The sequence below is a fragment of the Phyllostomus hastatus genome, unplaced genomic scaffold, assembly GCF_019186645.2.
Source record: "Phyllostomus hastatus isolate PE091 unplaced genomic scaffold, TTU_PhHast_1.1 phas_contig_34, whole genome shotgun sequence".
Classification (NCBI taxonomy): domain Eukaryota; kingdom Metazoa; phylum Chordata; class Mammalia; order Chiroptera; family Phyllostomidae; genus Phyllostomus; species Phyllostomus hastatus.
In genome coordinates, this window is record NW_025333857.1 from 4990164 (window position 1) to 5006993 (window position 16830).

The 16830-nt window shown below is 36.8% G+C and overlaps 1 protein-coding gene across 3 annotated transcripts in view; it reads right to left on the bottom strand.

The window, feature by feature from the left end:
• The window catches only part of TEK (TEK receptor tyrosine kinase), a 105747-nt gene that overhangs the window by 44910 nt on the left and 44007 nt on the right, over positions 1-16830 (bottom strand). For all 3 annotated transcript variants that reach the window (XM_045840675.1, XM_045840674.1, XM_045840673.1), the window contains exons 3-6: positions 10545-10655; positions 9579-9731; positions 6295-6426; positions 5710-5850 (exon numbers count right to left, since the gene is read on the bottom strand). In XM_045840675.1, the coding sequence (XP_045696631.1) occupies positions 5710-5850; positions 6295-6426; positions 9579-9731; positions 10545-10655 (537 nt within the window). The remainder of the gene's footprint in view (positions 1-5709; positions 5851-6294; positions 6427-9578; positions 9732-10544; positions 10656-16830) is intronic.

Consider the following 16830-nt stretch of genomic DNA (forward strand, 5'->3'; position numbering starts at 1 on the left):
ATATACACAGACTAAAAGTAAAGGAATAGAAAAAGATATTTCATGCAAATGGAAATGAAAAAAACTGGGGCAGAAATAATTATATTTGACAAAATAGACTTTAAAACAAGGGCTATTATAAGAGACAAAGGACACTACATAATGATAAAGAGGTCTATACAATAAGAGGATATCATCTTTGAAAGCATGTATGCCCTCAATATAGGAGCACCTAAATATATAAAGCAAATCTTGATAGACAAAAAGGGAGAGAGCAACAGAAATATAGTCAAAGTAGGGGATTTTAATACCACATTGACATCAATGGATAAATTTTCCAGAAAGAAAAACAAGTAAAAATTACACTAGATCAGATAGATTTAATTGATATCTTCAGAGTATTTCATGCCAAAGTAACAGATACACATTCCTTTCAAGCACACGAGACGTTTTCCAGTGGAGATAATGTTAGGTCATGAACCAAATCTCAATAAATTTAAAGAGACGGGAATAATATCAAACATCTTCTCTGAAAACAATGGTATGAAATGAGGAATCCATTGGAGGAAAAAATACTGAAAACATACAAACACATGGAGTCTAAATAACATGTTACTAAACAATGAATGGGTGAACCATGAAATTAAGGAAGAAATCAAAAGATACCTTGAAACAAATAAAAATAAGAACACAACCCAAAATATATGGGACACAATGAAAACAGTCCTAAGAAGGACATTCATAGCATTACAGGCCTATCTCAAAACAAGAAAAATATCAAATAATCTGACTTTACATTGTTTGAAAGGAATTTCAAACAGAACAACAAACCAAACCCAAAGTAGTAGAAAGAAAGAAATAATGAGGACCAAAGCAAAAATAAATGCACTGGAGTGTAAAACACAATACAAAAGATCAATGAACTCAAGGGCTGGTTCTTTGAAAAGATAAACTAGACTGACAAACCTTTAACCAGACTCATCAAAAAAATGGGAGAGATCCCAAATAAAATCAGAAATGAAAAAGGAGAAATAACAACTGACTCCACAGAAATACAAGGGACCATAAGAAAATATTTTTTAAAAATATGGCAACAAATTGCACATCTTGGCAAAATTAGATAAATTCCTAGAAACATACAATCCTCCAAAACTTAATCAGGAAGAATCAGAAAATTTTAATAGACCAATTACATCTAATGAAATTGAAACAGTAATCAGAAAACGCCCAACTAACAAAAGGCTTGCACTTCATGGCTTCACAGGTGAATTCTACCATACAATCAAAGGAGTGCTAAAACTTACACTCCTCAAACTATTCTAAAACATTTGGGGGAAGGGAAGAATTTTAAGCTCATTTTACATAGGCAACATTATCCTAATCCCAACACCAGGTAAACACACTATAAAGAAGGAAAATTAAAGGCCAATATCCCTGATGAATACAGGTGCTAAAGTCCTCAACAAAATATTAGCAAACCAGATCCAGTAATACATTAAAAAGATCATACATCTTGATCAAGTGGGATTTATTCCAGAGATTCAAGGTTTGTACAATATCTGCAAATCAATAAACATGATACACCAATAAATAAAAATGAAAGATAAAATTACATAATCATCTAAAAGATGCAAAAAAGTGATAAAATCCAGTACCCACTTATGATAAAAACTCTCACAAAATGGAAATAGAGGAAAATACTTCAACATAATAAAGGCCATATCTGACAAAGTCACAGTAAACATCATAGTCAATGGGAAAAAATTAAAAGCATTTCCCTTAAGATCAGGAGCGAGATAGGAATGTCCACTTGCACCACTCTTATTCTACATAGTTCAGGAAGTCCTAGCCACAGCAATCAGCAATAAGAAATAAATAAAAGGCATCCAAATTGGAAAGGAAGAAATTAAACTGTAATTATTTGAAGATGACATAATAATATATATAGAAAACCCTAAAGATTTCACCAAAAACCTACTGGAAGTGATAAATGAATTCAGTAAAGTAGCAGGAGACAAAATAAATATCTACAAATCAGTTGTATTTTTATACACCAATAATGAACTATCAGAAAAGGAAATTAAGAAAGCAATCCCATTCACAACTGCTTCAAAAAATAAAATATCCAGGAATAAATTTAACCAAGGGTATAAAAGACCTGTACTTAGAAAACTACAAGATACTGAAGAAAGAAATTGAAGAATATCCAAATAAGTGTAAGGATTACATCATGTTCACGGATAAGAAGAATTAACATCATTAACACATCCATACTACACAAAGCAATGCCTAGATTTCATATAATTGCTATCAATATACCAATGATATATTTCACAGAACTAGGAAAAACATTCCAAAAATTTATGTTAACCCTAAATAACCACAACAATCTTGAGAAAGAAGAACAAAGCTAGATGAATCTTGTTACCTGGTATCAAAATATACTACAAGTCCATAGTAATCAAAACAGCAAGGTACAGGCATAAAAAAAGATATATAGATCAATGGGAAAGAAATTCCAGAAATAAACCCATGACTTTATGGTCAATTAATATTCCACAAAGGAGGCAAAAACATACAATGAGGTAAAGACAGTCTATTCAATAAATGCTGTTGGGAAAATTGGACAGATACGTGCAAAAAAAAATGAAACTAGGCCACCTTTTTACACCATTAACAAGAATACACTCAAAATAGATGAAAGACTTAACTTAAATGTTAGATTCAACCATAAAAATCCTAGAAGAAAACATAAGTAGTAAAATGTTATAGAAATAGTTTTTCTGATATGTCTCCCTGGGCAAGGGAAACAAAAAAATAAATAAGCAAATAGTATTATATCATACTAAAAGTTTTTTTGCATAGTAAAGGAAACCAGCAATGAAATGAAAAGACTACTGGATGGGAGAACATATTTGTCAATGATACATCTGATAAGGGCTTAATATCCAAAATACATAAAGAGCTTATACAACTCAACACCAAAAAAACAAAGAATCAAATTGAAAAATGGGCAAAGGATCTGAATAGACACTTCTCCAAAGATGTCATACCAGATGGCAAATATACATTTGAAAAGATGCTCAATATGACTAATCCTCAGAGAAATGCAAATTAAAACCTCAATGAGATATCACCTCACACTTGTCAGAATGGCTATCAACAGTAAATCAACAAACAGCAAGTGTTGGTCAGGACATGGAGAAAAAGGAATCCTAGTACACTGTTGTTGGGAATTCTAATTGGAGCAGCCACTGTGGTAAACACTATGGAGTTTCCTCAAAGATAAAAATGGAACTGCCTTATGACTCAGCAATTCCACTTCTGAGGATATATCCAGTGTTTTAGGTTTAGAAACCTAAAACACTGTTTTGAAAGAATATATTCACCACTATGTTCAATCTGCAGTGTTATTTACAATAGCCAAGATTTGGAAGGAACCCAAGTGCCCATCAAAAGATGAGTGGATAATAAAGCTTTATATTTACAAAATGGAGTACTACTTGGGCATAAAAAGAAGGAAATCTTACCTTTTGTGACAGCATGAGTGGGCCTGGAGAGAATTGTTAAGTGAAATAAGCCAGTCAGAGAAAAACAAATACGCTGTGATTTTATTTATATGCAGAGTCTAATGAACAAGGTAAACAAAATAGAAACTGACTCACAGATACAAAAAACAGACTGACAACTGTCAGAGGGGAAGGGAGTTGAATTGCTGGGTGTAAAAGGTAAAGGTATTAAGCAAAAACAAAACAAAACAAAACCCTTATCGACACAGAACACAGTATGGTGATTACCAGAAGGAAAGGGGGGTGGAGGAAGGTAGAAGGTGGTAAAGGGTGAATAGATGGTGATGGAATGAGACTTAACTTTGGGTGGTGAATACTCAATACACTACACACATGATACATTATAGAACTGTGTACCTAAAACCTATATAATTTTATTAATATCAGCCAAAAAAATTCAATAAAAAATTTTTTTAGAAATAACCAAAAAAATATTCTGCAACTGGACAACTGAAATTAAAAATATTACTATGTCTACTTAGAAACAGAGTGGAGATAACAAAAGAAAGAGACAATGAATTTTAAGCTGCATCAATAGGCATCCAACCTGAAGAACATGGATAGGGAAAATTAGAAAGAAATGATTAGTCTGAGGGACCTAAGGGACAATAAAAAGGTCTAGCACATTAGTATTTGGGGGTCCTAGGAAGGACTATGGGAGAACACTAGAATATTCCCACTCATAAAATCTTAGTGATTTCTTGAGCCAGGCATGGGCTGGAATGAGTTCATAAATGTACTTTTATAAACCTGGATCTAGCGACATGTTCACTGGGAAGCTAATGAAGCTTATATTCTAGATTCCTTCTTGGATGCACCCCCTCCTGGGCCTTTATAGTGTTTACAACATGTACATGTTTTTTTTTAACTTGCATATGATTTTATTATTCCTTTTTTGAAAGGGGACTGGACTGCCCCCACCTGGGAGCACTTTTTACTATATGGTGCACAATTCTGAGACCAGGTATGATTCTTGCACTGCTGTGTCTCCCTCAGTGTTCTGTGGCAGCAGATAAAATATTTAGAGGGCGTTGAATGAGGTTTTGTAGGTAGCTGCAGCTTACTTTTGTGTCACTCTTCTCACTGCCCTCTTATTCCAAGTCTCTAAAGCTGTGCTATTCAGTATGGTAGCCACTTAACTATGTATGGCTATGAAGCACTTAAAATACAGCTAGTCCCAATTGACGTTTTAAGGACTTAGTGTGAAAAAAGGAATGTAAAATATCTCATTAGTATTTTTTAATGATTACTTATTGAAATATTTTTATATAATAGGTTAAATAAAGTGTTAAAATTATTTCACCTATTTCTTTCACTTTTTAAATGTGGCTACTAGAAAAATTTTAGGTACAGATGTGTCTTGCTTTTATTTCTATTGAACTGCCTTGCCCTAGAGCATTGTTATCAGGTTGCTGGGATCCCATCATAGCTCCCAATAGTGCGAGATATGGAAAAAGCTGACTTATGAGGTAAAAACTGAAAATCCTTTGAGCTCTGGCTAATTCACTCCATTAATATTCATTAGAAAATATCTTGCATATTTGGCTACGGGTTCAGGTTCATGTTAAGCTACTGTGTTACAGCAGATGTGAAACACATACTGCAAAATGGATGGGAACCACATGCCTTTGTGCCTCATCAAATGGGAAAGTATATTTTAGAAAGGGCAGAGGGAATCTTTGAGTAGGGGAAGTTAGGACTGCATGAAAAAGGCCCACAAAAGATAAGAACTTAACTTTCTCAATTTTCAAATTCCAAATCCTGTCTGGATCTGACCTGAAAGTGCTGATATTTATGATGCATTGAGAAAATAAATCTATGGCCTTCCAACTTAAAGTGTGGTCTGAAAACCAACAGCATGAGCACCATGTGGGAGCTCCTTAGCAAGGCAGAACTGCAGGCCCTAGTCCAGACTCATGAAATCAGAAACTGTGTTTTAATAAGATCCCCAGGTGGTGTGTATAAGAAGCACTCTTCTATGAGGTTCAGAGTCTTCATGTGAAACCATAATTAACTTGAAATCAAAACCCTGTAGTTCAGCAATGGACAGAGAGCTGACTGAGAAGTCCAAGTATATCCTACACTATGATTTCCAATAAGTGAGACCTCCTTGATAGACCTGCTAGGACTTTTGCTGTCCAGCAGTGTGATTTGTGCATACCTTCATTGCACTGCAGACTCTTCCAGCCTGTGGCACAGGAACACCCATAGGGGTCTGGGAGGCAGAACACGTAGGACTTGCATCCCTCTGGCCCACTACACCTTTCTTTACAAGTTCTGCCAAATGTGTGCAGTTCACAAGCTTTAGGAGGAGAAAAAGATGATTAAGAGTCAAATATGCAACCCTTTGATATGCATAATTCTTTTAAAGGATCTCTCTTAAACCACTGAACATGGAAAATAATGTAATCTCAGCTATAGTATGGGCAGGGTGAACACATGCTTATGGTCACCTTTACAGACAACAAAACTGCCCCAGAACCCGGTCATGCAGGTTTTCTACAGCACAAACCTAGGGGGTGACACACCACAGACCCTGTAGACTTATGTATGTATTGCAACTTTACAATAGTTGACAATAAAAAGCCTTTAGGAAAGAGCACTTTTTTTTTAATTCACACAATGGCACCACAGGCCTTATGGAGGCCAGTTAACTTCCATTCCCAACTCTGTCCAAATATAAAACTCTAGATCCAATGATGTCTTTTTAAATCCACAACTCACTCATCAGGTACTCTTAACTCACCCTTCTCACATGTTCTCCCCATAAACCCAGGAGGGCAAATGCATTCTCCAGTATCTTCATGGCAGACACCATTATTCATACATGCAGTGCAGACATGGTTACAGTCAGGTCCCCACTTCTGAGCTTCACATCCTTTTGTTAAGGAAAACAAGGCTGTGGTGAGTAAAGCTCACTGACAACTCTTCTGCATGTTAGTCATTTTAGTGGATACTAGTGAATAAATATAAATAAAACATAATCTTTTCTCTTTAAAAGCTAATAGTTGAATGTGGGAAACAGATACGTTTACAGGAAATAATGATAGAAACAAAGACAAAAAGTACCGAACTCTGTCTTGGGAATGGAAAAGGGCAGAAAGGAAGGCTTCCCAGAGGAGGGGGTACATGAGCTGAATCTGCAGGACCACCTAAATAGCAGAGAAGATAGGACTGCAAAGTGTGTTCAGGTGAATGTGAGGCCAAAAGCAGGGCTTGGCATGCTCAGGGAGCTTCAGGCGTGGTTACAGACTATCTAGAGCACTGATTTTCAAAGTGTGATCCTTAATCTGAAGTGTATCTCTACTACCTGAGAATCTATTAGACATGCAAATTTGAATCCCTGCCCATAACCCACTGAGGAGAAACTCTGGTGGTGGTCTAGCAATCAAAACTTAACAAGTCTTCTAGAGATTCTGAAATAAGCCAGAGTTTGAGAACCTCTGGCCGAGAGTATGTGGAGAAGAGATATAGCTAAAAAGGGAAGGTAGTAACATCCACCCATTTTTTCAGGCAGAAAACATGAAAAGTGAAACAAAATACACAAACCTAAAGTACATGGATGATAAAATGCTCCTAGCTTCATATTTCCTGGTTAGTTCTCTTCAGCACTTGATGATTTTAGATTGTTAATTATGTCCAAGGATAACTTCTGATGTAAGGAAAAACCAGGCAGTTTGGGGTGATCTTTTGTGCTCAGGAATTTTATTTAATTTTTCTTCTGAGCATCTTTGTCCCTGCGTGTTAGTTTCATGACGGTTAAGCTTGGACCTGTGCCCACAGCTGACGTAACTTTGTAATTTCTTTGGCAAGAACTACTGATTATCAGTATTTTCTCTAAAATAATCAGGAGGACTGTCAACACAGACCTTTTCTTACAGGCTTCCACTTACTAGATAAAGCTACAAAATGCCTAAAAGCTAATATATACGTACCTTAATATATAAAAGGAAAAATTATTGTGTACAACTCATGATTTCTTAAGAGCCTGACACCAGGTTATTTGCCCACGGTGAAGATTAACCATAGTAAAAGCTGGAGAAGAAAACAGGCATCCTGTCACATTAAACTGTCTCTAGCCCTGTAATTAACTGTCCTTAGACCTGTCCCAGCTTCACAGCAGATCCTGGGAAGGAGGAGCAAATGAAGCTCCAGGGAATAACTGGGTGATGTCTTAGGGATGGAGAAGTCAGGAAAAGAGTTTGTTGATAAGTAACAAGCATGCACTTGTTATTTACTTAAAAAGCCTAATGGTTTTGTACTTTAGGAAACTACATATTCATGGCATACAGAGAGAAATTCTATAAATTCGGTGCTTGTAAAGAATCTTTTGTCAGGAAGAAAACTTATACTGAAAAGAAATCCTATAAACACAACCAGTGTGATTTTTACTACACAGTCTTTAAACACTGACTGTTCCTAGGCTTCAGTGCATCCTGGAGAGAGACGCCTCCAGTTATGAGAAACAGATAATTGTCTTCAAATGCTGAGACATCAGAGATGTCATACTGGGGGAAAATGCTTTAAATGGGAAAATGCACTGAACTCAAACTTCTTAGAATGATTTTAGATATTAGCAGTAATACTAAAACAGTTTCACTGAAATACTCCTAAGAGCGAAAGAGAATAAACATGTGCTCCTAGTAATCTGAGTAAGAGAAAACTTGAAGATCAAAATGTACTTAGTCTCTTGCTTTATTTTAAAAGTCCAGGTGAATTTTAAATTCCAGTCTATGCTAAGTCAATTTTTAAAGCTTTAAACTTTTTACCATATATCAACATCTGATTATTTCTGGAAAACCTGCCCATCTATCCCTGACTCTGAGCACCATGGTACATTTGCTATATCAGACTGGAGAGAAACCATCTAAGAAATGAATATGAATTGTGCCCTTGCTGTGCAGACTTTCTGAGTGTAGTAGAGTAAAAGGGGGTGTCACCTGCCCAAACTAGATGAACCACACTTTTCATACTTCCATAGTCATATTGCAATACTTGTTTATATATATATATATGTGCATGTGTTTGTGTGTATTTGCTCTAATCGGGAATTATCCAAGGGACAGTGGCTCATTTGATTATCCTTGTATTCTCAACACCAACATAATGTCTGACACAGTTAGAATCAATACATATTTGCTGAGTGAATGAACAAATGAATGAATAGGTGAATACAATGCAAAGCAAAATAAATACTATTCATGAATTAGAGATCTCAATCATTAGGGAATGACAAAGAATTTCAAGTACTTAGGCCTGAACCTGAATATTTAATATCATGGATACCTCACATGGCTAGGGAAAACTCAGGGCAATTGTTTTTGTTTTCTACAGATCGGTTTCTTGCAAAAACTACTGGTGATGATTACTTCCCATTTTGATAGCTATAATGGGGTAGGGGTACTTTCCACTAGTTCTAACTCCTGCATATTTTAATTCTGAAAATAGAAACCATACTGAGTGTTAAATGATCTGGACAGTGTAGGATTTATAGGAGATGTATTATTTAATAAGATATTATACCAACTCAGAAGGCCCACCTCATCCCCCGTAGGACACCTGTCAGGGATACTGCCCAGGTAACTGATTTCCTCTTTGTGTGAGAATGGTGTTGTTATTCAAGTATGAGATCCTAGTGCCTACACCATAGTATGTAGCTCCACCCTTGTCTAGATCTTGTTGGTTAGGTGAATAGACATCTAGCATATGTTAGTTAGACTGGTTTTATTCTTTGTCATGGGAAGTCAAAATGTGGAAGTAAAAGACACATCACTGAAGTTAGGGAAATGATAGGTAGCATCCTAGAGAGAAAGCCCACTCTTTCCCAGCAGTGCTGAGCCCCAGCTCATCCTTGGAGCCTATCTTTTCTGAAAAGTTACTTGTCAGCTTTTCCATCAATTTTCTAAGAGTCCTTTGCATACTTCCAACAAGTTCCTGGCTTTTGCTTAAGTAGCCAGAGTCAGTTTGTTACTTGCAACTAAAAATCCTAGCAACTACGCCATCACAGATGGTGGCTTCTCAGTCACTTACTCCGGACGATCAGCCTGGTGAAGGCCGAGGTGAAGAGGTTTCCTCCTATGTATCTGGCCGAGTACACTCCAGCATCCTGGGGCTGAGCATGAGGCAGATGCACTTCTAAAATATCAGGTACTTCATGCCGGGGCACCGAATGGATGAAGGAACCTGGTGAAGGAGAAGAGTAGGGAGTAATAGATAACATTCAAACCTTTTTCTTTGCCTGCCTCCTCTACTTGATCAGCTTTCCATGACCCAATAGAAAATATGCTTTAGCATACTGAATGTAGAAGAATGAAAAGGCTGAGCTGCTCATTGCTTCCCAACAGTCAAGAAAGGTATGGTGATAGAGCAGATAAGCCGTGGGATCTACTGCCAAACAAATGAAGATGGGGGTAGATTAAAGTTTTTATCTTCTGCAGGGAGAGGTGAATAGGCAAATCTGGGTGGGAAATAACCCTGCCAACTAATCAATTGACCAGAAGATACCTAGAATTACTACTCTAACCTGGAAGTCCTATTTACCCACAGAACTCAGAATAGTCTCCAGAAATATTTTAGTGGAATCAGGTAACTGCCTTCAAGTGGTGCCAAACTGTAGTTGGATGGAGACAGATTTGGATTGCACAGTTAAGACCCTGAGAATGATTGGCAGTTGGCTTTCCAGGCTTACTGTGGTCATTTTCTTAACTTTGCAATCAAACAAGCAAAGATTTTACAAGGCAGAATTTGGACCCCACTTATCACATCACAGTGGGGTTTATTTTACATTTATAATTCATATTGTACATTCATATATGTATATGTATCTCTATTTTATGTAAGTCACCAAATACATTGCCAAAGAGAGATTCTATTACATAATATGATTAGCTTGTACCATAGTGGCTTTACTTCAAACATCTGCTCCTAAGACTGCAATAACATAATGACCTAAAATGTTTTGTGCTATCTGATATCTCACACCAAACACATACTCACCATTTTTGTAAATCACTGCATCTTCTTCTTTAATCAACACCTTTTTGAAAGATATATTCACATTATCTCCCCTGTCCACAGTCATAGTTAAAGTAGCTGGTAAGAAGGAAGCTTTTAAGAGAGAGAGAGAAAACAAATGAGAAAATGAGGTTACATTTTCTCCAGGAGCAATTGAACCTTGAACTTTAGACAGTGAGAGCTGGCGCTGAATCAGAGTTACCTGGTTTTGATGATATTAAAAACAGTGGTAGCTAATGGGTTTTAACCTTTCTTAAGGTTATTTTTTTAAAGACTCTGATGAAAAGAAGGGTTATTTACTCTATAAAAATGTAAATATATGCACACAACATATGTATGTACATTTTTTCTGTGCAATTAGGAGGGATGTGAAGACTGTTGATTAATACCTATTACCAAACTAATACCTGATATTAACTATAAACTTATTCACTATGAATCTGCCATCCTTCTCCAATGCCTAGAGAGTTTCCTCAAAGCTGAATAGTATATAACTGGCCAGATATTTGCCAAATGGCTTTTCTCTTGGTCCTTTGGGGTTACTGCTGCTCTACATAATTCCCACTGCTTTAGAATGCCCCAAGCATTGCTCAAATAGAATCACTACAATGCTGTACTTATTATTAATGGTGTAAATATCGAAGTATTGAAAAATAGGGCAAAGATTGGGTCCAGTATCTTGCCTTTCATCCTTTAGCTATCTATATATGAGCTGACATGGTCATAAGACTGAAGTACTGAGATGAAACTGAAAGGGTATTGTATATTTGACTTATAAAATCATTTTGGAAACTCCTATCTCTGCTTTAAGCTTGGAACAAAACATTGCCTGAGTTCCTTGTTTTGGGGGACAAGATGTGTGAACAAAATCATCTAACATTCTCCCAACTACAATAGTTCCTAAATTCCTTTAACTTATACCATATTTGGCAGAGAGCCACAACTACAAGAATAAGGGAGATTAACTCTAGGCTTTAAATTAAGCCAATTTTTAAAATTCCATCTTTATTGAGGTATAATTGACACTGAAGTTACACCAACATAAAAAATGTAAGGATAATCACTAAAAGAAGAGAAACAGAATACATAACTTTCCTAAATATGAAGGGAGGGAAGAATGGAAGAAACCAGAAGACATGTCCCTGACTGCCAAGTTACACTGATGTTATAGAAACTGTTCTCATTATATTATCAATGGCTGGACTTTTTCTGTACAGACCTTGTAAGATTGAAAATAGAGATAGAAAAATATGTACTGAACAATTAACTATAAGAAGCTAATATTGCAATATTTATATCAGACAAAAAATCTTTTCTAAAGTCAAAAAATAATTTTAGGGATAAAGTTGGTCTTTACATGATGAGAAAAAGAAACAATCCAACAGGTAGATTTAATTATCCTGAACTTGTATAGCACCTAACAACAGAGCTTCAAAACCCATGAAACAAAAACTGACAGAATTAAACAGAGAGTGACAAATCTGCAAGTGTTACAGAAATGTTTAAGAACTGATTAACCAAACAGTCCAAAATTAGTAAGGACAAATATAGATTTGAGTATGACAATTAAAGATCTGTTGGATATTCATGGACCCCTGTCCATAGCTACCTGAATACATGTTATTTTGAAGTATATTGCCTTGCTATTAAGCCACAAAGCACGGCTCTATAAATAATGAAGAATAACTATCCCATAGAACAAATTCTCTGATTAGAATGAACCTAAATTAGAAATCAATAACAAAACAGCTTGTGCCCTAACATCTGACTCCCTATGGACTGGCTTTTAGGTAGGGTGGCTTGAGAAGAAGCAAGAGCTTAGAGAGCTACACTGTGAGGGCTGGAGATGCCTCTGAACCATGCTCAGGATCCAGGCTTTAGGTTTGTCTGCTTGCTTTCCTCTGTGACTGCTGACCCTGGCATGGTGCCCTGCTAGGGCTCCCATATAAATGTCTTGGTGCAGACAGCGGCAAGGACAAACCCAGAGGGAGAATGGTGTAGACCAAAGGGTACTGTGAGCCTTAGGATAAGACAGTCCTGGGTTTGAGACTGCCCTCTACCACACACTGTGCCTATTTGAGCAAGTTATGTAGCCATTGAACATCACAGTTTCCTCATCTGTAAATTGGAAGTAAAAATATTTACTTTTAAATGTTGTAAGAAATATTAAATGATGTATGCCAAGCCTCTAGGTGCTTAGAAGAGGATGGTATCCTTCCCAAGTGTAAACAAACAGCAGCACCGCTGTGCAGACATTTGTAATATGGACTTGAGTGGCAGCTTTCTCAACAGGACTGAAATAAACCAACTATGTCAGGAAGGCAGGCAGGGGGCCTAGGGTGGGGACTTTGGTGGGCTCCCTTTCACAGTGACAAGGAGCTTTTTTCTTTTTTTTTAGCAATCCTCAGATGTGTAGCTTTTGCTTTCTGTAGCATACTCCTGGGTTTCTGTGATATCTTTTTTCTGACCATTTCATGCTGTTGTTCCTTTCTTTGGGGTCTGTTTGTATTTTCTGCCCCTTTGTGTGAAGATTGCTTAGCTAACCATGGGACATCTCACTAAAAATTGTATCTGAAAAGGAACCAAGATTCCCCCCTATGCTCAACTCCAATGTGCTTTTCTTTTATCCCACTCTGTGGCTCTTTATTATTTCAGGTGCCCTTTAAGCTCCCTATTTTCTTAGGTAGGAACAGTCACACCAGAGTTCCACTGCTGTCTAGCCTGCTACCTCCTGCGTTAATGTTTCTAGGTTATTTATACTTTGCTAAGTGTTGTACTTCGAGCTTCCTAATGACACAGGAGTCCAGCTTTGACATGGTACACACAGATCAATCTCATTTGTCTTGACTGCATCATGAAAACAATAATCACCACTCAATAGTGCCTATGAATACCAGACATTGTTCTCAGAACTTTACACATATTTAATTTTATAATATATCTGTGAAGTAGACACTGTAATTATCCTAATTTTACAAATGAGGAAAGTAAGGTACAGAGAGGTTATGTAACCTGTCCAAGATCACACAGCAAGTTCATGGGAGAGCCAGGACTGGAACCAGGTAATTTGGCTCCAGAGACTTTTCACAGGTTATATAGAGTTAGTCCTCTAAATGCTTAAAGTCCCACCATGTCCTTTTATAAAGGAGGTTGCTGAGACCTAGGTTAGAAGGTGAGTTGCTCAGAATCACTGAGATGAGCTAATGAACAGATAGAACTTCACTAAAACTATAATTCACTTATATCTAAAAACTGGAGCAGAAAATAGATGTTATAACTATAGAAGTTATAACTATTGTTATAAAACTACTGTTACAACTTTTATAACAACTCTTTCAACTATTGTTGAAAACAATATTGTTTTCAACAATATTGTTTTCAACAACTATTGTTTTCAACTATTGTTGAAAAAGTTGTTATTACAACTTTTAATAATTTGTAAACAAAAATGTTTCCCGTGGATGAAAAATAATTGAAAAAAATTTCAGTTGTCTCCTTTAATGATGGTTAAGGACTAGGAGTAATGAGATTTATAAGGTACTTTTATGTCCATTATTATTTTGTATAATTTCACAGAAGCCCTGTGAAAACAAGATATCCACTGTTTACTGATGTGGGAGATAGAAGTAAGGATAACTAATTTCCTTACTCAAGTCCTCCTAATGTTGAATAAATGTGGAAGTTAAGACACAAACTCAAGAGGTCCACACTTGTTCCACAACACAAACTCTCCAGGCTCATCACACTGCAGGCCTGCATCCTCAGCTCTCAATTCCAGCCATCCTGAACTACATGGGATCCTTCAAACAGTCTGTGTGATCATTCATGTCTAAGTTATGAAGTTCCTCCTTTCTTTTCTGTTCCTTCTTTTTCCCTGTCTCACCAACTCCTACTCATTCATCAGTCTTCTTTTAGATGTCGCCTTTTCCAGGGGCCTTGCACAACCCCTGGAATCCAGGTTAAATGCCATCATAGCTGCATTTCCCCATTACAGTGCCACTCCTAAGGTGCCTCACATGCTAGACCCAGCATTGCAGGAGGGCAGGTCCATTGAAGGGCAGCACAAGGTGGTGGGTAGGGTTTGGCCTGTGAGGTCAGACCAGTGTTAACCATACCAGGTCCAACAAATGGAAACCAGATGTGCAAATATACCTGAGTTTTTACAGTAGCTATAAGCCTCATCTACTACTATGGGGTCATAGTAGTCCTCATCAGATACTCATTTGGTAATGTATATGAAGTTGCTAGAACACAATAAAAACTCAGGAAGTGTGAACATAATTGCTTCTGCTATGTATGGCACCAACAGAAACTTAAGAATACCTGTGTAATGAAGGAATAAATAAATGAACCTGCTTTCATATTTCTCTACTTTCTTTATGCTTTCAACATGTTCATTTGTGTTATTTAGATAAAAATGGCTCACTCATCCCTCTCAACTTTTGTGAAAAGTTTGAGGCTCTTAAAGTAAAGCTATTTTTCAAATGAAAATAAGAAGAAAAATCACCTATGTTTCTTCTGATGGAACACTCTGATAGAGATCTTTGGATATGAAAGTGTCTCAAACTTCATATCTACCTCCCTACTCCCAAATGAAATCAGCAGTACAGTTTGAATAAACTGCTTTGGACTGTTTTGGATGATGCCATTGATAAAAACAGGTTGGCCGTTTGGAGCGTGAGAGCCAATTTAAGCCATGTTTTGGCACATCTCAAATGGATTTTCCACTTCCTCCCCAGATGCACAAGTCAGCAGCAAGCAGGACTATATTGATGTTTATGCTATCCTGCCGTGCCCCTGGACAGGCACTTCTCAGTTCCCATGATGTTTTACCAGGGACTTAATAGTTCATGAAGACAGAGTTTTAGTTTCCTGATTCACTGTAAAGGATATCACTTTCCTCACACCATATTTCAGCCATTGCATGGTCAGCTAAAGAAACAGAACCAGTTCAACAGCCTGAGATATTATTATTAAAATACAGGAAAGTACAACCTCTTTTTCTATTTTGTATAATCCTTCACAATTATGTTAATATATGATACTAAAATTTTCTGCAGTTGAGTAGGAAAATTAATAGTATCACTAAATTATTGCTTATTCTAAGACATTAAAAAATGATAATTATTGAACATTTACTGTGAGCCAGATAGTGTGTGTGATCTGATTTAATTCTCAAATGCATGTGATTTGATCTCTACCATTATATATTTTTTCAAATGAGGAAACTATGATTTTAATTAAGTAATTTTCCCTGAGTCAGATCATTCAGTTGCAGAGCTGGGCTCAAACCACATATGGCTGACTTCTACTCACACACCTCTACACTGTGTCCTGGGTTGCTTTGTAGGGTTTCAGTTGGAGTTGTACTTTATAAAACAAGTGCTCACAATAAGAGAGGGAGGTTGACACTGCAAGTGATATACAAAGGGAAGTGCAGTGATGAGAAATACTGGCTCTGAAATCAGATTGCTTGGCATCAAATCCCATTTCCACCATTTACAAATGCTATTGTTATTACTATGTAACTTATTCTGCAGTGTCTCATTTTACACAAGCTTTTTAGGAATACATCTATTGTGTAAATCATATTTTATTTATTCTTAATAAAGTTGTAAATGATTCTTTTAAGGATTTTATTTATTTAATTTTATGGAGAGGGGAAGAGAGGGAGAAAGAGAGGGAGAGAAACATCAATGTTTGGTTGCACCCCCTACTGGGGACCGGGCCTGCAATCCAGGCATGTGCTCTGACTGGGAATCAAACCAGTGACCCTTTCGTTCACAGGCTAGCACTCAATCCACTGAGCTGCACCAGCCAGTGCCATATCTTACTTTAAATGCACTCATGGGAACTGGCTTCTTGCATATACCACCTTATTTAAAACTTAAGAGAATTTTGGAGGTATCATTATACCCATTTCACATATAATGAAAAACGAGACCTACAGAGGTTAAATACATTGCCTAAGCCCACACAGCTAGTAAGTAGTGGAGCAATAATTCAAATTCAGGTGAAGGTGAATATAAAAACCATCTTCTCTCACCTGTTTCTCACTATCCAAGCCTGCTGTTGCCCCACTTAACTGAATTTACTCTATCCTTTATCTGTGCTGGCCTGAACTCTCAGTTTGAAGGGATCATTACAATTGGTTTTTGACTCCCATTATTCTAGTTTAATACACTCTACAGGTTCTTATTTATTCATTATCAAGGACAATCCCAGGACATCCCAGAAAGGGCACAGTGGCACTTCACATTTCATTCCT